Source organism: Leuciscus leuciscus, assembly GCF_965113295.1.
Source record: "Leuciscus leuciscus genome assembly, chromosome: 9".
In the NCBI taxonomy this organism is placed as follows: domain Eukaryota; kingdom Metazoa; phylum Chordata; class Actinopteri; order Cypriniformes; family Leuciscidae; genus Leuciscus; species Leuciscus leuciscus.
The window spans coordinates 10,698,478-10,714,330 of NC_138733.1; the positions used below are offsets into that span (position 1 = coordinate 10,698,478).

At 40.3% G+C, this 15,853-nt stretch overlaps 2 protein-coding genes across 3 annotated transcripts in view; both read left to right on the forward strand.

Moving 5' to 3' along the window:
* Nucleotides 1-15,853, forward strand: part of LOC309506436 (NACHT, LRR and PYD domains-containing protein 3-like) — a 271,279-nt gene that overhangs the window by 234,151 nt on the left and 21,275 nt on the right. The window lies entirely within an intron of this gene.
* Nucleotides 1-15,853, forward strand: part of LOC309506438 (NACHT, LRR and PYD domains-containing protein 3-like) — a 59,991-nt gene that overhangs the window by 22,863 nt on the left and 21,275 nt on the right. The window contains exon 7 of the mRNA XM_082180385.1: nucleotides 14,913-15,083. Coding sequence (XP_082036511.1) covers nucleotides 14,913-15,083 — 171 coding nt within the window. The remainder of the gene's footprint in view (nucleotides 1-14,912; nucleotides 15,084-15,853) is intronic.

The following is a 15,853-nucleotide window of genomic DNA, read 5'->3' on the forward strand; positions in this document are numbered from 1 at the left end:
AAAATAAGGTCTTCACTCTATAAATTAACTATAGACTGATTCTTAATAAATAGATTACATTTATTCAGTCAAGCATTGGGTGACTGTCTATTTTCTTTTGTTGTTGGATTAACATTAATCACACAGAATATTACGCTGCTGGTCCGGCCCTTTAAGACCTGCACGTATCCAATACATTGGAACATACGATTTCTTTTTACAAACGGTTTACGTTCACTAAAGACATACCCGACTGTGTTTATGTGAATACTCGCCAGGACGTGCATTTTTACATATCATTTTGACTATTCAAACCTAATAATCCGCGAAAGAGAACTGAAGTCGCGATCATATGCTGTCGGAATGGCGTGTGCGCGCGCTTCAGGTCTGAGCCCGGCAGCGCGAGCACGTCCCGTGCTTTATTTACTCATGCATGCAAGTTTCTTTGTCAGTTGCTGCGCGTGTATATTTTACTGTTCTGCTTCCGTTGTTTAGTGAATGTACACGTCCTCCTGCTGTCACACAGCTACGCAAATTAAGAAATACTGCTCTTATTATTTAGAGTAGCCTACTGTCACTCTTAAAGTACCGGTACTAATAAAAGTTAATATCATATCGTTTTTAATAGCAGGGTATCGCGATACCTTTCTAGTACCGGTATATCGTGCAACACTACAAGAGTATATTTAAAGGCACAATATGTGTTTTTTTATATTTAAAAATATAAAAAATCACTATATCTATGTTATATATTTTTTAAAGTTGTGTATTTACATTATCCCGACAGTTCCAATTAACTTCTAAATCCAGAGAAATTAATATTTTAATTCGAAGACACGGACCGTGTCTTTATTTCCGTTTTGTCGCCGTCAATGCCGTCATATCCGTGTTGTCTCTGGTTTCCGCTCGTGCTGCCATGGCAACCAGAGCTATGAACCAGAGCCCTCTGATAGTAACCAAACTGACGCGGACAACTGTGTAGTTCGCAATGTCTATTTGCACGCTGTTGTTGTTTCGTTCAAACATTATGGACCATGGCAAGCAGACTTTGGATAAAAAAGGAGAACTAAACCGAGAATCAATATCAGCGCGGTGTTTTCGAGATGTCGAGAGCTCCCATGGACACTATATAAACGAGAGCTCCACGTCCGAGACTTCGACAACTCCTACATGTACTTTATTAAACAGGTGAGCACATTTACATAAAACTAATCAAGGTTATATAGTTCAACAATGATAAAATGTTAGAATATGATCTGTATGTTATTCTAATGTTGATCTAGCTAGCTTACTGCTAGTCTCATACAGACAAACTAACGTTAACACATACATTTCAACACATTCAAATGCAGTTTAGTGTGATAGTGTAATGTTAGACCAAGTTAAACAGCTCTGCATTACCTCTCAAGTTTAATTTGTCTAATAAACTGACCTGTGAGTAGTAATTCTGCGTGTAGTTCGGTAGAATGAAATGTCCATATTCCTTTTATATCCGCGGGACTCGCATCGCGTTTGGAGCTGATAGCTGTCTCTTAGCAATCCCGAACTGCTTCATATCACAGTCATGATAAAAGCATCGATGTATTCAGTAATCCATTGTAGCGAATACGACTCTGGGTAAATATGAATTAGCTCAAGAATATGGGGAATCTTGGGAATATTAATATTTATGACTCATGGTCATAATTCATAAGTCGCATGTACATTTATTTGATCAATTATCGAGCTTACCTTGTTCTATAACTATCTGACCAACATTTAATTCGTCCAGCGAAACAAATGTAAAATCATTACAGTCAAGAAGAGGTATTCACAAACTTCAAGAGAGTTTCATGTCCTGGCCACGGACACCCAACTTTCTGAGTTTATAAATTAAAACTACTGAATGTAGTCTAATATCGAGCTTGTAGCTTAAATAAGATCTTTGATTTCATTGACTTCATAAAAAGTGGATTCTTCAAACACAGAGGCAGTGAAAAGTATTTATGAATTTTAATAAATGCAAAACTAGAGATTATATGAGCTACGAATATAAACGTACGTAAAAATGCAAACAATAAACAAACAAACATTTAAACAAACAAGAACATAAGTGATCAGAATGAAATGAAATGAAATGAAAGAAAGAAAGCAAGAAAGAAATATAGAGAAGGGAAAAGCTAGTAATTATTACATACAGAAACCTAGGTTCACGAGACACCGGGAAACAGCTTTTATCAGACAATGTACTTGCGATTCTGTGCCCTTTCGGGTGAGGCTGATGCTGAGGGTGGCGTCCTGTTTTTGCTGGGTCTTCCGGTGCCGCGAAGTTCGAAAAGGCTCACTGAATGTAAAGTTACCGGAAAATCAGATTCATCTCCCTGGATGGGAGAGGTTTAAAGTCTTTGTTGCAAGGGACGCAGCTACGACTCGGACATGTGCTCGCTCGATAGAGAAGACTAAGGCCTTCTTCAGATGATCCTTGGAGAAGCGCTGCGCCGGGGAGTGGAGGAAGGGTGAGAGGTCAGGGATGAGAGCGACCGGAGAAGAGAAGAGGTGGGATCGATGAGAGAAGAGAGCGAGAAGTGGGGGTCTCGTCCTTTTAACAGACATCTGTTTACGCCCTGTTTTGGTGACAGAGCGAATCAAAACTTCTGATGTGTAGAGGGAAGAAGTCTTCCTTGTGTGAAGACAAACACGCCCCCTTTTACCATATGTCTTATGAGGGAAAGGATTCATACTTAGAAATGTGATATTTCCTGGAACAGTTTAAGTATTATTGTACCTTGCAGTCAAGATTCGTCTCCGTGAGATGGAGAGGATTACATAGATATCCATTATGACAGGTAAAGATTGGGGAAACATAACGTTACATTTATATGCATGATTACACACAAATAAAGTTTGATTAAACACACAATAAAATTGTCAGTGTTTCCGTTAAGGTAAGTGAAGGCACCTGGGAAACAAAGGAATACGTATCAAACATTTGAAGGGTTTTCTCTGAAAAGTTCCCTGAAAAGTTCCATGTGTTGGAATGTTGGCTTGCATAGGAACTGGATAAGATGCAGCTTTGGAGTCATAAAGTTTACGACCATGTCGGGGTCGGTTTACAAGACACTATTGAGGAACCTTCTTTCAGTGAACATTTAGAATTCAAGATTTTACTCTAGCAAGTCACAACTCTATTATAAATTTGTAATGAGTGGTAAAATGAAATTTAATATGTGGAAGTCCATGTATGGAAATGTGCATCTCGTGGTGGGTTTCTGGTTGAAAGTCCACGAGTGTGTGTGTGTGTGTGTGTGTGTGTGTGTGTGTGTGTGTGTGTGTGTGTGTGTGTGTGTGTGTGTGTGTGTGTGTGTGTGTGTGTGTGTGTGTGTGTGTGTGTGTGTGTGTGTGTGTGTGTGTGTGTGTGTGGAATGTCATGAGGCTGTAAAGTCGGGGGATACGAGTCACATGGGTGTACCAGCCAAACTGGCGCTGGCAAATTGGTCCTCGTGGGGCAATTATTAACCAGCAAACACAAAGACGATGTGTTTTGCCATCACATGATCTACTTAATGCGAAAAGCAGATGTCATTGTTGCTACATTTCCCCCTTTTTGTTAGATGAAATCCGGGATGGACTTTATCGAACAACAAATAGGCACAATGAATGGCAGGTTGATCATGATGGTCAAATAGCAGGTGGTTGCTAGGCTGATGACTCAGCTCAAATGAGGTTGAGGTCGTCGATGGTGTGGGACCACCCCTTTTCCAGGGTTCGTAGGAAATTACCAGACACGGCTTTGTGAGCTTGGCTGTGGATGCTCACGTCTTGTTGAGTCTGGTACAGGATGAAAGCCAAGACGAGTGTCAGGGCGTGGTCGGTGACCGTGGTGATGCCCATCACCGTGTTAGACTTTCTGAGTGTGAGTCCTGCCTTGGTGATCAGGAGTCGGGGGTGTTCTCTCTTAATGCGATGCCGGATGCCGGACCTGGTGATTTCCGATTGTGGCTGCTTTCTCGCGAACCACCACAGCATCCTGTTAGAGGCAAAGGAGAGAGAGAGAGAGGAAGGGAGGAACATTTTCAGCGAAGGTTGTCCTTGGTTGGTAGGACGGTCCCTTTTGCTTCGCTGAGGTTGGTATAGGAAAGGTCTGTTCATCAGAGGCCCGCATGACCTTTCTTTGTACACAGCGGAGGTGGCGTAAGCGGCTCTGAGGCGTGCAGTGTAGTTGGTAAAGTTTGTTTGTGCTGTGTAGTCACTGCAATCGTGATGGTGGTAGGTATGTGGCGCAGACATTGGTCTGGTTGCACAGCTGCAGGTCAGAGATGACCTTGAAGCAGCAGGTGTCAGTGTTCGTTTTCTGTGTCGGTGTCAGACGTGGCTGCACTGTCTTCATCTGTTGTGTAAGAAGACTCTGGCTCACCAGTGTTCTGGGGAGAGAGATTGCAGGTTCGACGGTCTGGGCTTGGAGTTCTGGACGGCGGATGATGCTGGTTCCAGAATCTTTCTGAGCGCTCGGTCCGACGCTTTGGATGAGCACCGTCACAGTCGTGCTGCCACCTGCTGTCTGGCTCTGAGCAGTGCTCAGAGACGGAGTAAATGGTGTGTGTTTCGACAGTCTTTTCATCCATAGCCCTTTGCTTGGTGTAAGCCTTGTGGGCTAAGTCTCTGAGTCTTCGAACAGACATGGTTCGTGGGCAGACGAGCACATCAAGATGTTTACTCACAGTGCTATGCAGATTTCGCAGAAACAAAGTTCTAAAAGTTACATCTTCTTCCATATGTGGGGTGTTGGTTGCTCAGAAGTACGTTTGTCGAAGTCGGCCATAGTAGGAGTGTGGGTGTTCAAGTCGGGCCTGTTTGACGTCAAAGGCCGTGATAAACCCTTGGTCTGATTCTGGATCAGAGAATTCACGGATCAAAGCTTGTCGCAGTTGCTTGTAATCTGCTTTGACCGCCTCTGGTTGGCGATCCAGGAAGCTACGCACTTCTCTATTTGCGGTGATTCGTAACAAGTACAACTTGTCCCAAGCTGTCACGTTAGCGACAGTTTGCAGGTGAAAATCAATGTCTTGAAGGTACGCATGAACACTGCAGTCTCCTGCAGAAACTGGATCGAACATAGGAATGTTTCGAGCTAGCTTGTCAAGTTCTCGGGGAGGAGAGCTGTTGCTGGGGGCCCAATCCGTCTGGAAAGGATTCTGACCCTTTACAGCTACGCCCCCTTCAGCTTTTGGTGTTTGGCTGACCGGGAGAAACTCTGTGATGTGTGTTTCTCCGTTCCAGACACTCTGCAATCTGTAAGCATGTTTTAGTTCTGCATGAACAGTGTCAAGTTCATCTTGGAGCTCGTGTCTCTGCTGAGTGAGCTGATGGATTTTAGTCTCTGCTCTCTCAAGGAGAGCTTCAGCCCGTTGGAGCCGTTTGTTGAGTTCCTTCCGGGTGAGTTCCTCCGACTGCTGCCTTTGTGCTGTGTGCCGATGAAGATCGTCTAGGGCATTTTGAAGTCTTTCAACTTCCTGTTGCAGCGTCGTGTCCGTCTCGTCCTCTTCCTCGGTCAGGAAGAGTAGCTGGTCTAGACGGCTCTGTGTGTGTGCTCGGTCCTCCAGGGCCTCTGTGGCCTGGAGCTGTAGTGCGGCTGTCTTTTGCTGCAGGTCGGCGTTGCTCCTTTCGCTGTCCCGGGCCCTGGCGACGAGTTTGAGTGCGAGGTTTCCGAAGATTTTGGACAGCTGCTCGTGGCTGTATGTCTGGGCTGGATCATGGGACTCGAACCGGCTCAGGTCTGTGTCCCGTTGCTCTTGGCGCGAGCGATGTGGGTCCTGGGGCAGCACGGTCTTTGTTATGTCCCTCAGCCATGCCTCAAGGTCGTCCCAGCGGACTGCAGGACAGGGTGAGCTCGACATCTCGGCTTACTGTTGGCGAGAGAAGCACAGCACACACAAAAAGAGACAAAATGCAAGTTTGTTTTAGGGTCAAATGAGCTATACTCATACGGGCTAGGCCGTTTATGAGAATTTCGGGCTAACTGATGCCGACAGTTAGCGGAGCCAATTTCGTGGGTATGGCTAAACCCACAATAGAGATTTTGACAGGCGGTAGCCTGGGGGTCGTCTAATGACGCTGGCTTTGATCGTTACTCTATTCGCTTTCCTGGGGTCTCTCTTAGGTTCTGTCTGTAAGTGAAATGAGAGAAACAAATCACAACAGAAATGGAGAAAAATTAAAATAAAACAAAGTTGAAGGTAGGGAAGATCAAAAGGGGAACACAACACAAGGAAGTGAATTGGTCTGCAATGAAATGTCACAAACAATAACACGGGGAGTGTTATAAAATAAAAATAAAGAGGCCTAAGCCTAAACACTGACTGAGTCCTTCCAATAGATACACAATAAGGGATTAAGATGTTAGACTTAATGTAAATTAAGGCTTTCTGGTGTCATCAAATTGAGTAAATATGTATGCAGGAGTCTGAGGCAAAGGCTTTACTAAAATAGTGATATAACAAAAGGGGAATTATGATAACTGATGGTGATTTATCAGAATAAACTACCCCACCCCCCCCCCTTTTGGAGAAAAGTGGGAAGAGAAAAAATTATCAATGAAATAAAATGTGAATAACAACACAGGCTTGAGACGCAGGCAGAGGGATAGGCCTCGGCAGTGGGTTTGTGCCACAAAGGTGAGGGGCGTGTTTCCTCTGAGTGGTCCACCTGGTTGAGTAGACACAATTTGAATTAAAATGCAAACTTGTTTGAATTAAAAATTCAAACAAGCATGCAAGGAGAGGTCCAAAATAATTATAATAAGGAAGGAAAGAAAATTAGAATGATAACAGGGGAGTATCAATACTAAAAATAATCAAAACTGAAATTCAGAATGACTTCCTATAATCCTTACAACAACACTGAAGTTATTAGTATTGATTATAAAATAATCAAACGAGAAGGGTAGCAATGTTGAGACACTTCAATGAGACTTGGGGGTGAAACAGATATTGATGAGTCGACCCACGATGGCCACACGGTGGCGTGCTTCTTCCTGGGTGGACTTATCAATGAACTGAGTGAATCAAATCTAAGTTTTTAATTCGAAAAGTTTTCTTTTTTTTTCGAACTTAACTTAAAGTGTGACAGTCAAAAATAGCAAAGAGAATTGTCTAACTCCAAATAATATCAGCATAAGCTAAGCTTTGAATGCAGTTAAGTATTTGAGAGAGAAAATGAATGCAGAGAGAAAAAGAAATTGAAAGCAGGTATTATCTTAGAACGCCACGAGATGGCGTAGTTGCGCTCGCGCAGGCTGACGTCAGTGGGAGGCGACGCTCACGCAGGATGACGTCGGTGGGGGGCGCGTAATTTGAGCACTGCCACACCTCTAGAGGCTGCCCTCTAGGGTCGGTGACGTGATTCAGCAGTTAAGACAGCAGATTTTTTTATCTGTGGAATCACGAGTATTTTGCGCTCTGTTGCATGCGGAAAATGAGCGAGTTTTACAGCATGTGACTACAGGGATTACACATTATGCATTACACATTGAGACGGTTTTAGAATAAGAACAAGGATTATCATCTTTTCTTAATTCATAAAACTGGTCTCCAATTACACATTAGATATAAAACGGTTTACATAAAAACAGGTATTAAAACTTCTTGTTTTAATCACTAGAAACTGTGAGCACGACAGGCATCAAAACATCTATTTACTTAAGCTGTGAGCACGACAGGCATCAGAACAGCTGTGAGCAGGAACTATACCATCTGCTCATCTCCCATAAGCAATAATCAAAATAGCACTTTATGATAATGCATAGGTTTACGAAATTGGATCGCGAGGCCAATTTCTGACCAGGAGCTTATCGTTAACGTATTGTATATAATAAGGCCTATTACGACTGAAACAACTGAGTCACTGCTCAGGTCAGATTTACGTCTTCATCCTAAAAGAGATCCTTTCGTCTTCATTTAGTCGGTTTAAATCGTATTACATGAACTAACTGTAAAGAGTTTTGCTTCGTCTTTACAGAGACACAATGTAATGTCATGAACTGCAGTTTTAGCAGAGCTGAGCTGGCTTTGTGCCTGCCTTCAGCTGGGTGAGTTCGCCTTAGCGACTTACCTCACAATTCAAAACGCGCGTGCAACGTTACAATTATTAATACCAATAATACACATTCACTGAAACTGAATTTGTCCAACCACAATATGAAGTTTGAAACTGCCTAAAATAACTCCACCAAACTGTAGCGAATACGACTCTGGGTAAATATGAATTAGCTCAAGAATATGGGGAATCTTGGGAATATTAATATTTATGACTCATGGTCATAATTCATAAGTCGCATGTACATTTATTTGATCAATTATCGAGCTTACCTTGTTCTATAACTATCTGACCAACATTTAATTCGTCCAGCGAAACAAATGTAAAATCATTACAGTCAAGAAGAGGTATTCACAAACTTCAAGAGAGTTTCATGTCCTGGCCACGGACACCCAACTTTCTGAGTTTATAAATTAAAACTACTGAATGTAGTCTAATATCGAGCTTGTAGCTTAAATAAGATCTTTGATTTCATTGACTTCATAAAAAGTGGATTCTTCAAACACAGAGGCAGTGAAAAGTATTTATGAATTTTAATAAATGCAAAACTAGAGATTATATGAGCTACGAATATAAACGTACGTAAAAATGCAAACAATAAACAAACAAACATTTAAACAAACAAGAACATAAGTGATCAGAATGAAATGAAATGAAATGAAAGAAAGAAAGCAAGAAAGAAATATAGAGAAGGGAAAAGCTAGTAATTATTACATACAGAAACCTAGGTTCACGAGACACCGGGAAACAGCTTTTATCAGACAATGTACTTGCGATTCTGTGCCCTTTCGGGTGAGGCTGATGCTGAGGGTGGCGTCCTGTTTTTGCTGGGTCTTCCGGTGCCGCGAAGTTCGAAAAGGCTCACTGAATGTAAAGTTACCGGAAAATCAGATTCATCTCCCTGGATGGGAGAGGTTTAAAGTCTTTGTTGCAAGGGACGCAGCTACGACTCGGACATGTGCTCGCTCGATAGAGAAGACTAAGGCCTTCTTCAGATGATCCTTGGAGAAGCGCTGCGCCGGGGAGTGGAGGAAGGGTGAGAGGTCAGGGATGAGAGCGACCGGAGAAGAGAAGAGGTGGGATCGATGAGAGAAGAGAGCGAGAAGTGGGGGTCTCGTCCTTTTAACAGACATCTGTTTACGCCCTGTTTTGGTGACAGAGCGAATCAAAACTTCTGATGTGTAGAGGGAAGAAGTCTTCCTTGTGTGAAGACAAACACGCCCCCTTTTACCATATGTCTTATGAGGGAAAGGATTCATACTTAGAAATGTGATATTTCCTGGAACAGTTTAAGTATTATTGTACCTTGCAGTCAAGATTCGTCTCCGTGAGATGGAGAGGATTACATAGATATCCATTATGACAGGTAAAGATTGGGGAAACATAACGTTACATTTATATGCATGATTACACACAAATAAAGTTTGATTAAACACACAATAAAATTGTCAGTGTTTCCGTTAAGGTAAGTGAAGGCACCTGGGAAACAAAGGAATACGTATCAAACATTTGAAGGGTTTTCTCTGAAAAGTTCCCTGAAAAGTTCCATGTGTTGGAATGTTGGCTTGCATAGGAACTGGATAAGATGCAGCTTTGGAGTCATAAAGTTTACGACCATGTCGGGGTCGGTTTACAAGACACTATTGAGGAACCTTCTTTCAGTGAACATTTAGAATTCAAGATTTTACTCTAGCAAGTCACAACTCTATTATAAATTTGTAATGAGTGGTAAAATGAAATTTAATATGTGGAAGTCCATGTATGGAAATGTGCATCTCGTGGTGGGTTTCTGGTTGAAAGTCCACGAGTGTGTGTGTGTGTGTGTGTGTGTGTGTGTGTGTGTGTGTGTGTGTGTGTGTGTGTGTGTGTGTGTGTGTGTGTGTGTGTGTGGAATGTCATGAGGCTGTAAAGTCGGGGGATACGAGTCACATGGGTGTACCAGCCAAACTGGCGCTGGCAAATTGGTCCTCGTGGGGCAATTATTAACCAGCAAACACAAAGACGATGTGTTTTGCCATCACATGATCTACTTAATGCGAAAAGCAGATGTCATTGTTGCTACACCATATACATTATTAGATCGGTCAGCTTGACGTTGACGACAAAATCCATAATTCATAGCAAATGTTGCGTCATCAATCTACGCCTTTGTTTTTGTAAATAGGTTAGCGACCCCTAGTGGAGAAAAAATCCCATACTGTACGTTTAAAGTGTACTTAAAGGGACTGTGTGTAGGAATTTCTCCCATCTAGTGGTGAAATTGTATTTTGCATTCAAACGAATAATGCTCTCCAGCGCCTCACTTTTTCAAATGCGCGTTGCATCTACGGTTGCCGTTATGTACCAAAAAGCTATGACAGGATGTCTTATAATAGCACTTCGAGTTTTTCATCGGGTGAACAGGTTTGTTATTTAAAACAAACTGAAACTTGAAACAACGAAAAAAAGAATGTTACAGTTATCAATTTCTGACTGTGAAAAACATTAACTATGGTTATTAGTAGTAATGCCGCCTTTAGTCGTTATATTTTTTGAAGTACGTGCATTGTTAGATATCATCATCATCATCATCAGAGCCTTCTCTAACGTTACTTTACTCAATAGCTGCTATTCATCAAAGAGCCTGTTTAACTTTTAACTATAAATGTTCGACTGTCTATATAATAAAGTACACAACCAAGCAATGAAAAAAAGCTTGTAATTAAGACCGTAACATTGACTTACCTGTCGAGAAGAAAGCAGGAAACTTCAGGGTCTCTTTTGAAAGCTTTCTCCTGCATAGCTATCCCGACATTAACCCTTGTTTTTGTAATTTCCAGTCACGTTTCCTTTTACGGTCTATTTTGGACTTTTTCGACGACGTGGACTCCTTATCCTGTGACTCAGCATATGTATGAATGAACGGTGTATAAATAACCGTGCAGTGCAGCCTTTTAAACTTGCCGGTGCAGTGACAAGCGCCTCTCACTGCTCTGCTCCTCCGCTTCTGCTGGCTTCAGTCACGTGACGCTGGTTCTGAACGAAAACGCGTTGTGGAAACGCCTTGGCCTAGTACTTTTTGTCCCTCTCTGCTATTATAGTTTTTCAAGATGGCGGAACTACAAGGGAAGCCTCTGTGGGCCTACCCATCCCATGTATATAAAGATAATAAATTCTTCGTTTACGAGGATTAGTCTGATCATTGGTATAGGTATTTGTACACCATTGAGGGCATATTTATGAATAAAAATATTGATTTTAGATAATAAAATACCTAAAAAGCTACACATAGTCCCTTTAAGTATACTTGGAATAGTTCCACTTTAGCACAAACAAGTATATTAAATACAACTTTAGTTGAACTTTAGTACTACTTTTTGACAACTAAAATGCATTTAGTACAAACTTTGATCCAATTTAGCAGACTTTAAGTATACCAATTTATAGTGTGGCATAAATACACTACAGTACTTGTAATAGAGTAATATTTGACCAGTAGTATCTGAAGAGAAAGTATTTTCTTTACCAGGAAAGTGGCAAGATGAAAACTGTTTCAAACTTTCACATAGCATATTTAGGTTTTAATAACATAAAAAATTAAAATCCAGATTTTGATTTTCAAAGATTTATAATTTTTTCCCCAAAATGCAATAAATTCAAGACACTTTTCTTTTTTCAAAATGCAATTAATCCATTGAATATAATATCAATATAAAAGTTATTTTTTATATTGAAACTGTTGAAAATACACAACAAAGTAAGTTGATCTACATATGACAGCCTCTGAACTTGGTCAATACTAATCTTATATACAAGCACTGGACTAAAAATACATTCAATCAGCCATCGCTAGGAAATACCTCCTGAACTTTTTTTGATGGCGATCAACTGTAAAATGGCTTGGTCCTGCTCGGTTTTCGTTGACTTTGAGTAAAACAATTGAAAGTTTTTCAAAATATACCCTGGGGTCAATATGTCAGCGTGACAGAAGTGTGATGTCGTGTGAGAACAAGCAACAGCGAGCATTTTTCCTTCTCCCGAGTGCCTCATCTTCTTAATCTCCTCACGTAAATGATTAGATTTCGATGGCTTACGTTTCTTCCCCACCGCAGAAACCACCACAGGTTCATCGATGCCGTCAAACTTATTCATTGTTTTGTTTGTTTGTTGATCACAAAGTACAAAGTAGATAAAGAAAACTAGGATGCCGGGTGTATTCAAAGTGCCGCCGTTACTGTTTACAATGTGTGGAATGGTGCGCTGTGATTGGTTGAGCGTATGTATTGCATTCTGCAGAGAAGGGAGACTGGCGTTTGTCGCGGTTTGGAAAGAAAGGGAGAAAACATGACAGAATAACACTACGGATAACGCATTTTACATAAAATTTAAAATGGACTTTTCAATACCGACCAGATAGGCTACAATAGCCTACAGATTTTTGCGGGAACTACTTTTTTTTTTAAATGCCGTTTATCGCATTTTGGAACCAAACTCTTCATCTGTACTTTCACTCAAATATTGAAGTTGTTTACTTTGCCCACATCTGGCTAGCACTAGGGATGCAGCGAAATGAAAATTCTGGGCCGAAACCGAAAATTCTGGATGCACTTGGTCTGAAAACCGAAACTGAAACCAATTAAAAAAAATTTTTTTTTTACTTTTGCGAATAAATGGGGGGTCTTTTAAAGGTGGTGCACTGCACGTAATGCGGATCCAGTTAACTGCCAGCAGATTGATTCAGTTCTGGACTTCCTGCAGGAAAAATTATCAGCAGGGTTTATCCCAGTAAACCCACTCTCAAGGTTTATGTGTCTGCTTTATCGGCTTGCAACGCCTTGATTGACGGGGTGCCACTTGGAAAAAATCCTCTGCTCGCCCATTTTTTTCTTGGAGCCAGGCGGCTGAGGCCTTCTGCTAGAACCAAGATCCCTTCATAGGATGTTAGGACAAAGACCTATGGCTCTATCAGGTGGGACTGAAAGGGAACTAGAACAAAAAAATTAGGAGAGATTTTAAAAAGAATGGCTTAAAAAAAAAAAAAAAAGTTTATTTACAACATAACATAATCCAAAGATACAAACAAAGACAAAAAAGCACATTATTGAACACACTGATCTAAAGACAGAGACTTAAACAGTCACACACCTTTGTGCCATTCCTGAAACATAGTACATACCTGTCATTTCCAAGGTGTTTGATTTTTCATTTTACCATGTTCATGTACGGAGACTCATGTGAATGTTTAAGTCAGCAGGACTCATCAGTGGCATCTGGTCCCTGTAAAAAAAATAAAAGAAATAAACAACAACTGTGAACCTACTGATATCAAGAGAAACTATAGGGCTGCATGATTTTGGGAATCTATTGTAGATTTTTCTGGTTAAAATTGCTATTTAAAAATTACTATATATATATGAACACCAGGTTTGTTGTGCCTTGTAGGCATATACTTGTATGGCTGCAAAAAATATTAATAACAATAGCCTATAGCAGGCGGCTTATAAATGGTTCAAAAGGAACACTTCAGTACACTACACTAGAGAAAAAAGATATGGATTATATGTTACTTAAAATGTTTCCATTCGTTATGACGTTATGAAATGAGATTGGAATAAAAACATGAAGCCTAATGTTTGGCGCGTTTTGTGTTTCAAACACACAGCGCGAGTGACTCAAACTCACAGCGCGAGTAGAGAACATTTACTGAAGCGATCGAGCCACTCCAAACTATGAAACATTATCACATTATACATATCTACGTTAGAGCATATATCCACAAACACAGTATTTAGCCATAAACACGGGTCTCAACATTATAATAGTAAACACTCATACTAACCTACTTTTATATCATGCTGTTTTATTATCGAACATAAAAATATTCTTGTCATACATGTACATAAATTTTGCATTGAAAGGTTGCCTGCCTTTCTATAGTTCATATTTCAACATGTTTCCGTCGATTTCATACATTTTTGTCTAGCAACAGTTCAACTACAATGTGAAGTTTATGCAACAATAACACTCTAATATAATTCAGAAGACATTTCTTACCTTAAAATATTTCTTGTCTTCTTCTGAGGTAAATTCAATGTAAGCTCACAGCGTGTCTTCCAAACTCGACGAAAAGCAGAGGAATGATGAAGTAAGGTGCTTTGTTTTTGAGGTAATGAGGGCGTTTACAGGTTTGCGTTCCTTCACGTGGACTATTAGCATGTCAATCTCTTTTGCGTGCGTGGGTGTGGTCACATTCAAATGAACGAGCAAGCGCTTGAGAAACTGGATATCTTGTTGGTTTCATACAAATTACTTAAACAGAGAATATTTGTTTTCGTTTTGAATCAGATCAGTTAAAAGTACACACTTAAATGTTTATAAAGATATATTGCTCATAAATGTGTGACGAGTATTCACTGAGTTTTGTTTCACTTTAAAGACTTGCTCAAGAAAAAAAAGTTCACCGAGACGGAGAGGCAGAAAGCACACGCTGTTTATTTTCTTTATTTTACAAAAGCACAATGTTTTGTTTTGAGTGTAAGTGGACACACACTAAAGTAGACATCTTACAGATTCTTTTTTCATATTTCTTTTTTTCTGTATGACCATAAATGGAGTAATTTAAGTCTATTGTGCTACTATGTGAAGAAAATCCATCAAAACGCGCTGGCCAGAGGGTTACATTTGGATTTATGAAGCACGTGTTGTTACAAGCTTTTTGAATTTACTTATATTTTTTTTGTGTTTTTATGACAGTGATCAATTAGAAATATTTAATAGTCTGTATAGAGTTATGACTTGTATATCAAGGTTAGTCAGTTTATTTTTTGTACATGTTAAACTGATCTGAACTGAGAGAGTGAAGAGTGTGTCATTGTTCTCTACAGGTTGATTTATTGTGATCTCACAGATGAAGGTTGTGCTGCTCTGGCTTCAGCTCTGAGATCAAACCCCTCACACCTGAGAGATCTGGATCTGTCTGGGAATAAAATAGGGAATTCAGCCACGCAGCTCTCTGCTGTACTGGAGGATCCTCACTGTAAACTAGAGATACTGTGGTAAGATCATATTTGACTCTCACATATGAAAAGTATATTTGAAGTGTTCAGCCTCTTTCTGCTGCTGTGAGCTTATTGAGCTGTAAATGATTGAACACATGAGCTGATCCTCAGTAACATGAAACTGCAGGACTGAGAGTCGCACTTAAACATACACTTTCATCACAATCAACATTTCAGTCTCTTGACTTTAAAGAAAAACACAGAATGTCAGTGTATTGAAGGGTTTGAAGAGGAACAACTATCCAGCTCAGTCACATAAAGACAGATTTTAGTGACCATAGTTTCTTACAGACTACTGAGAGAAAGAGCGATGTTGAATGTTTATTTTTCTGATCTTCATTGATTCATTGATTTTTAAAGAAGGGGAAGATTGTCTGTCTAACCCAGATTGGACCGTCTGGAAAAACTTTCAGAGATCTAGTGCTCACGTAACACAAAATGAAAATGATCAAGTAGGATCAAATAACTAGTTAGTGCTTTTTGCTTTGTTCTCTCCTTGCACTGAATATTTTTAAAATATCATCCATTAATTTAAAGGGGATGAAAGGTTCCGCAAAATAAGCATAATTATATGATTTTTAAAAAACAGATGTACTATGATTCCGGTTCACATGGACATGAAAAAAGCGATAATTTTTTTTCTGTATTATTTAATTTTATGAAGGCCAGACAGGTAGTTTGTTGAGGTCAATTTGTAGAGAAAGACTGCAAGCCTGCGCACATATATATTCAAATGCGCATACCTATAGACTCAACACGTAATACGC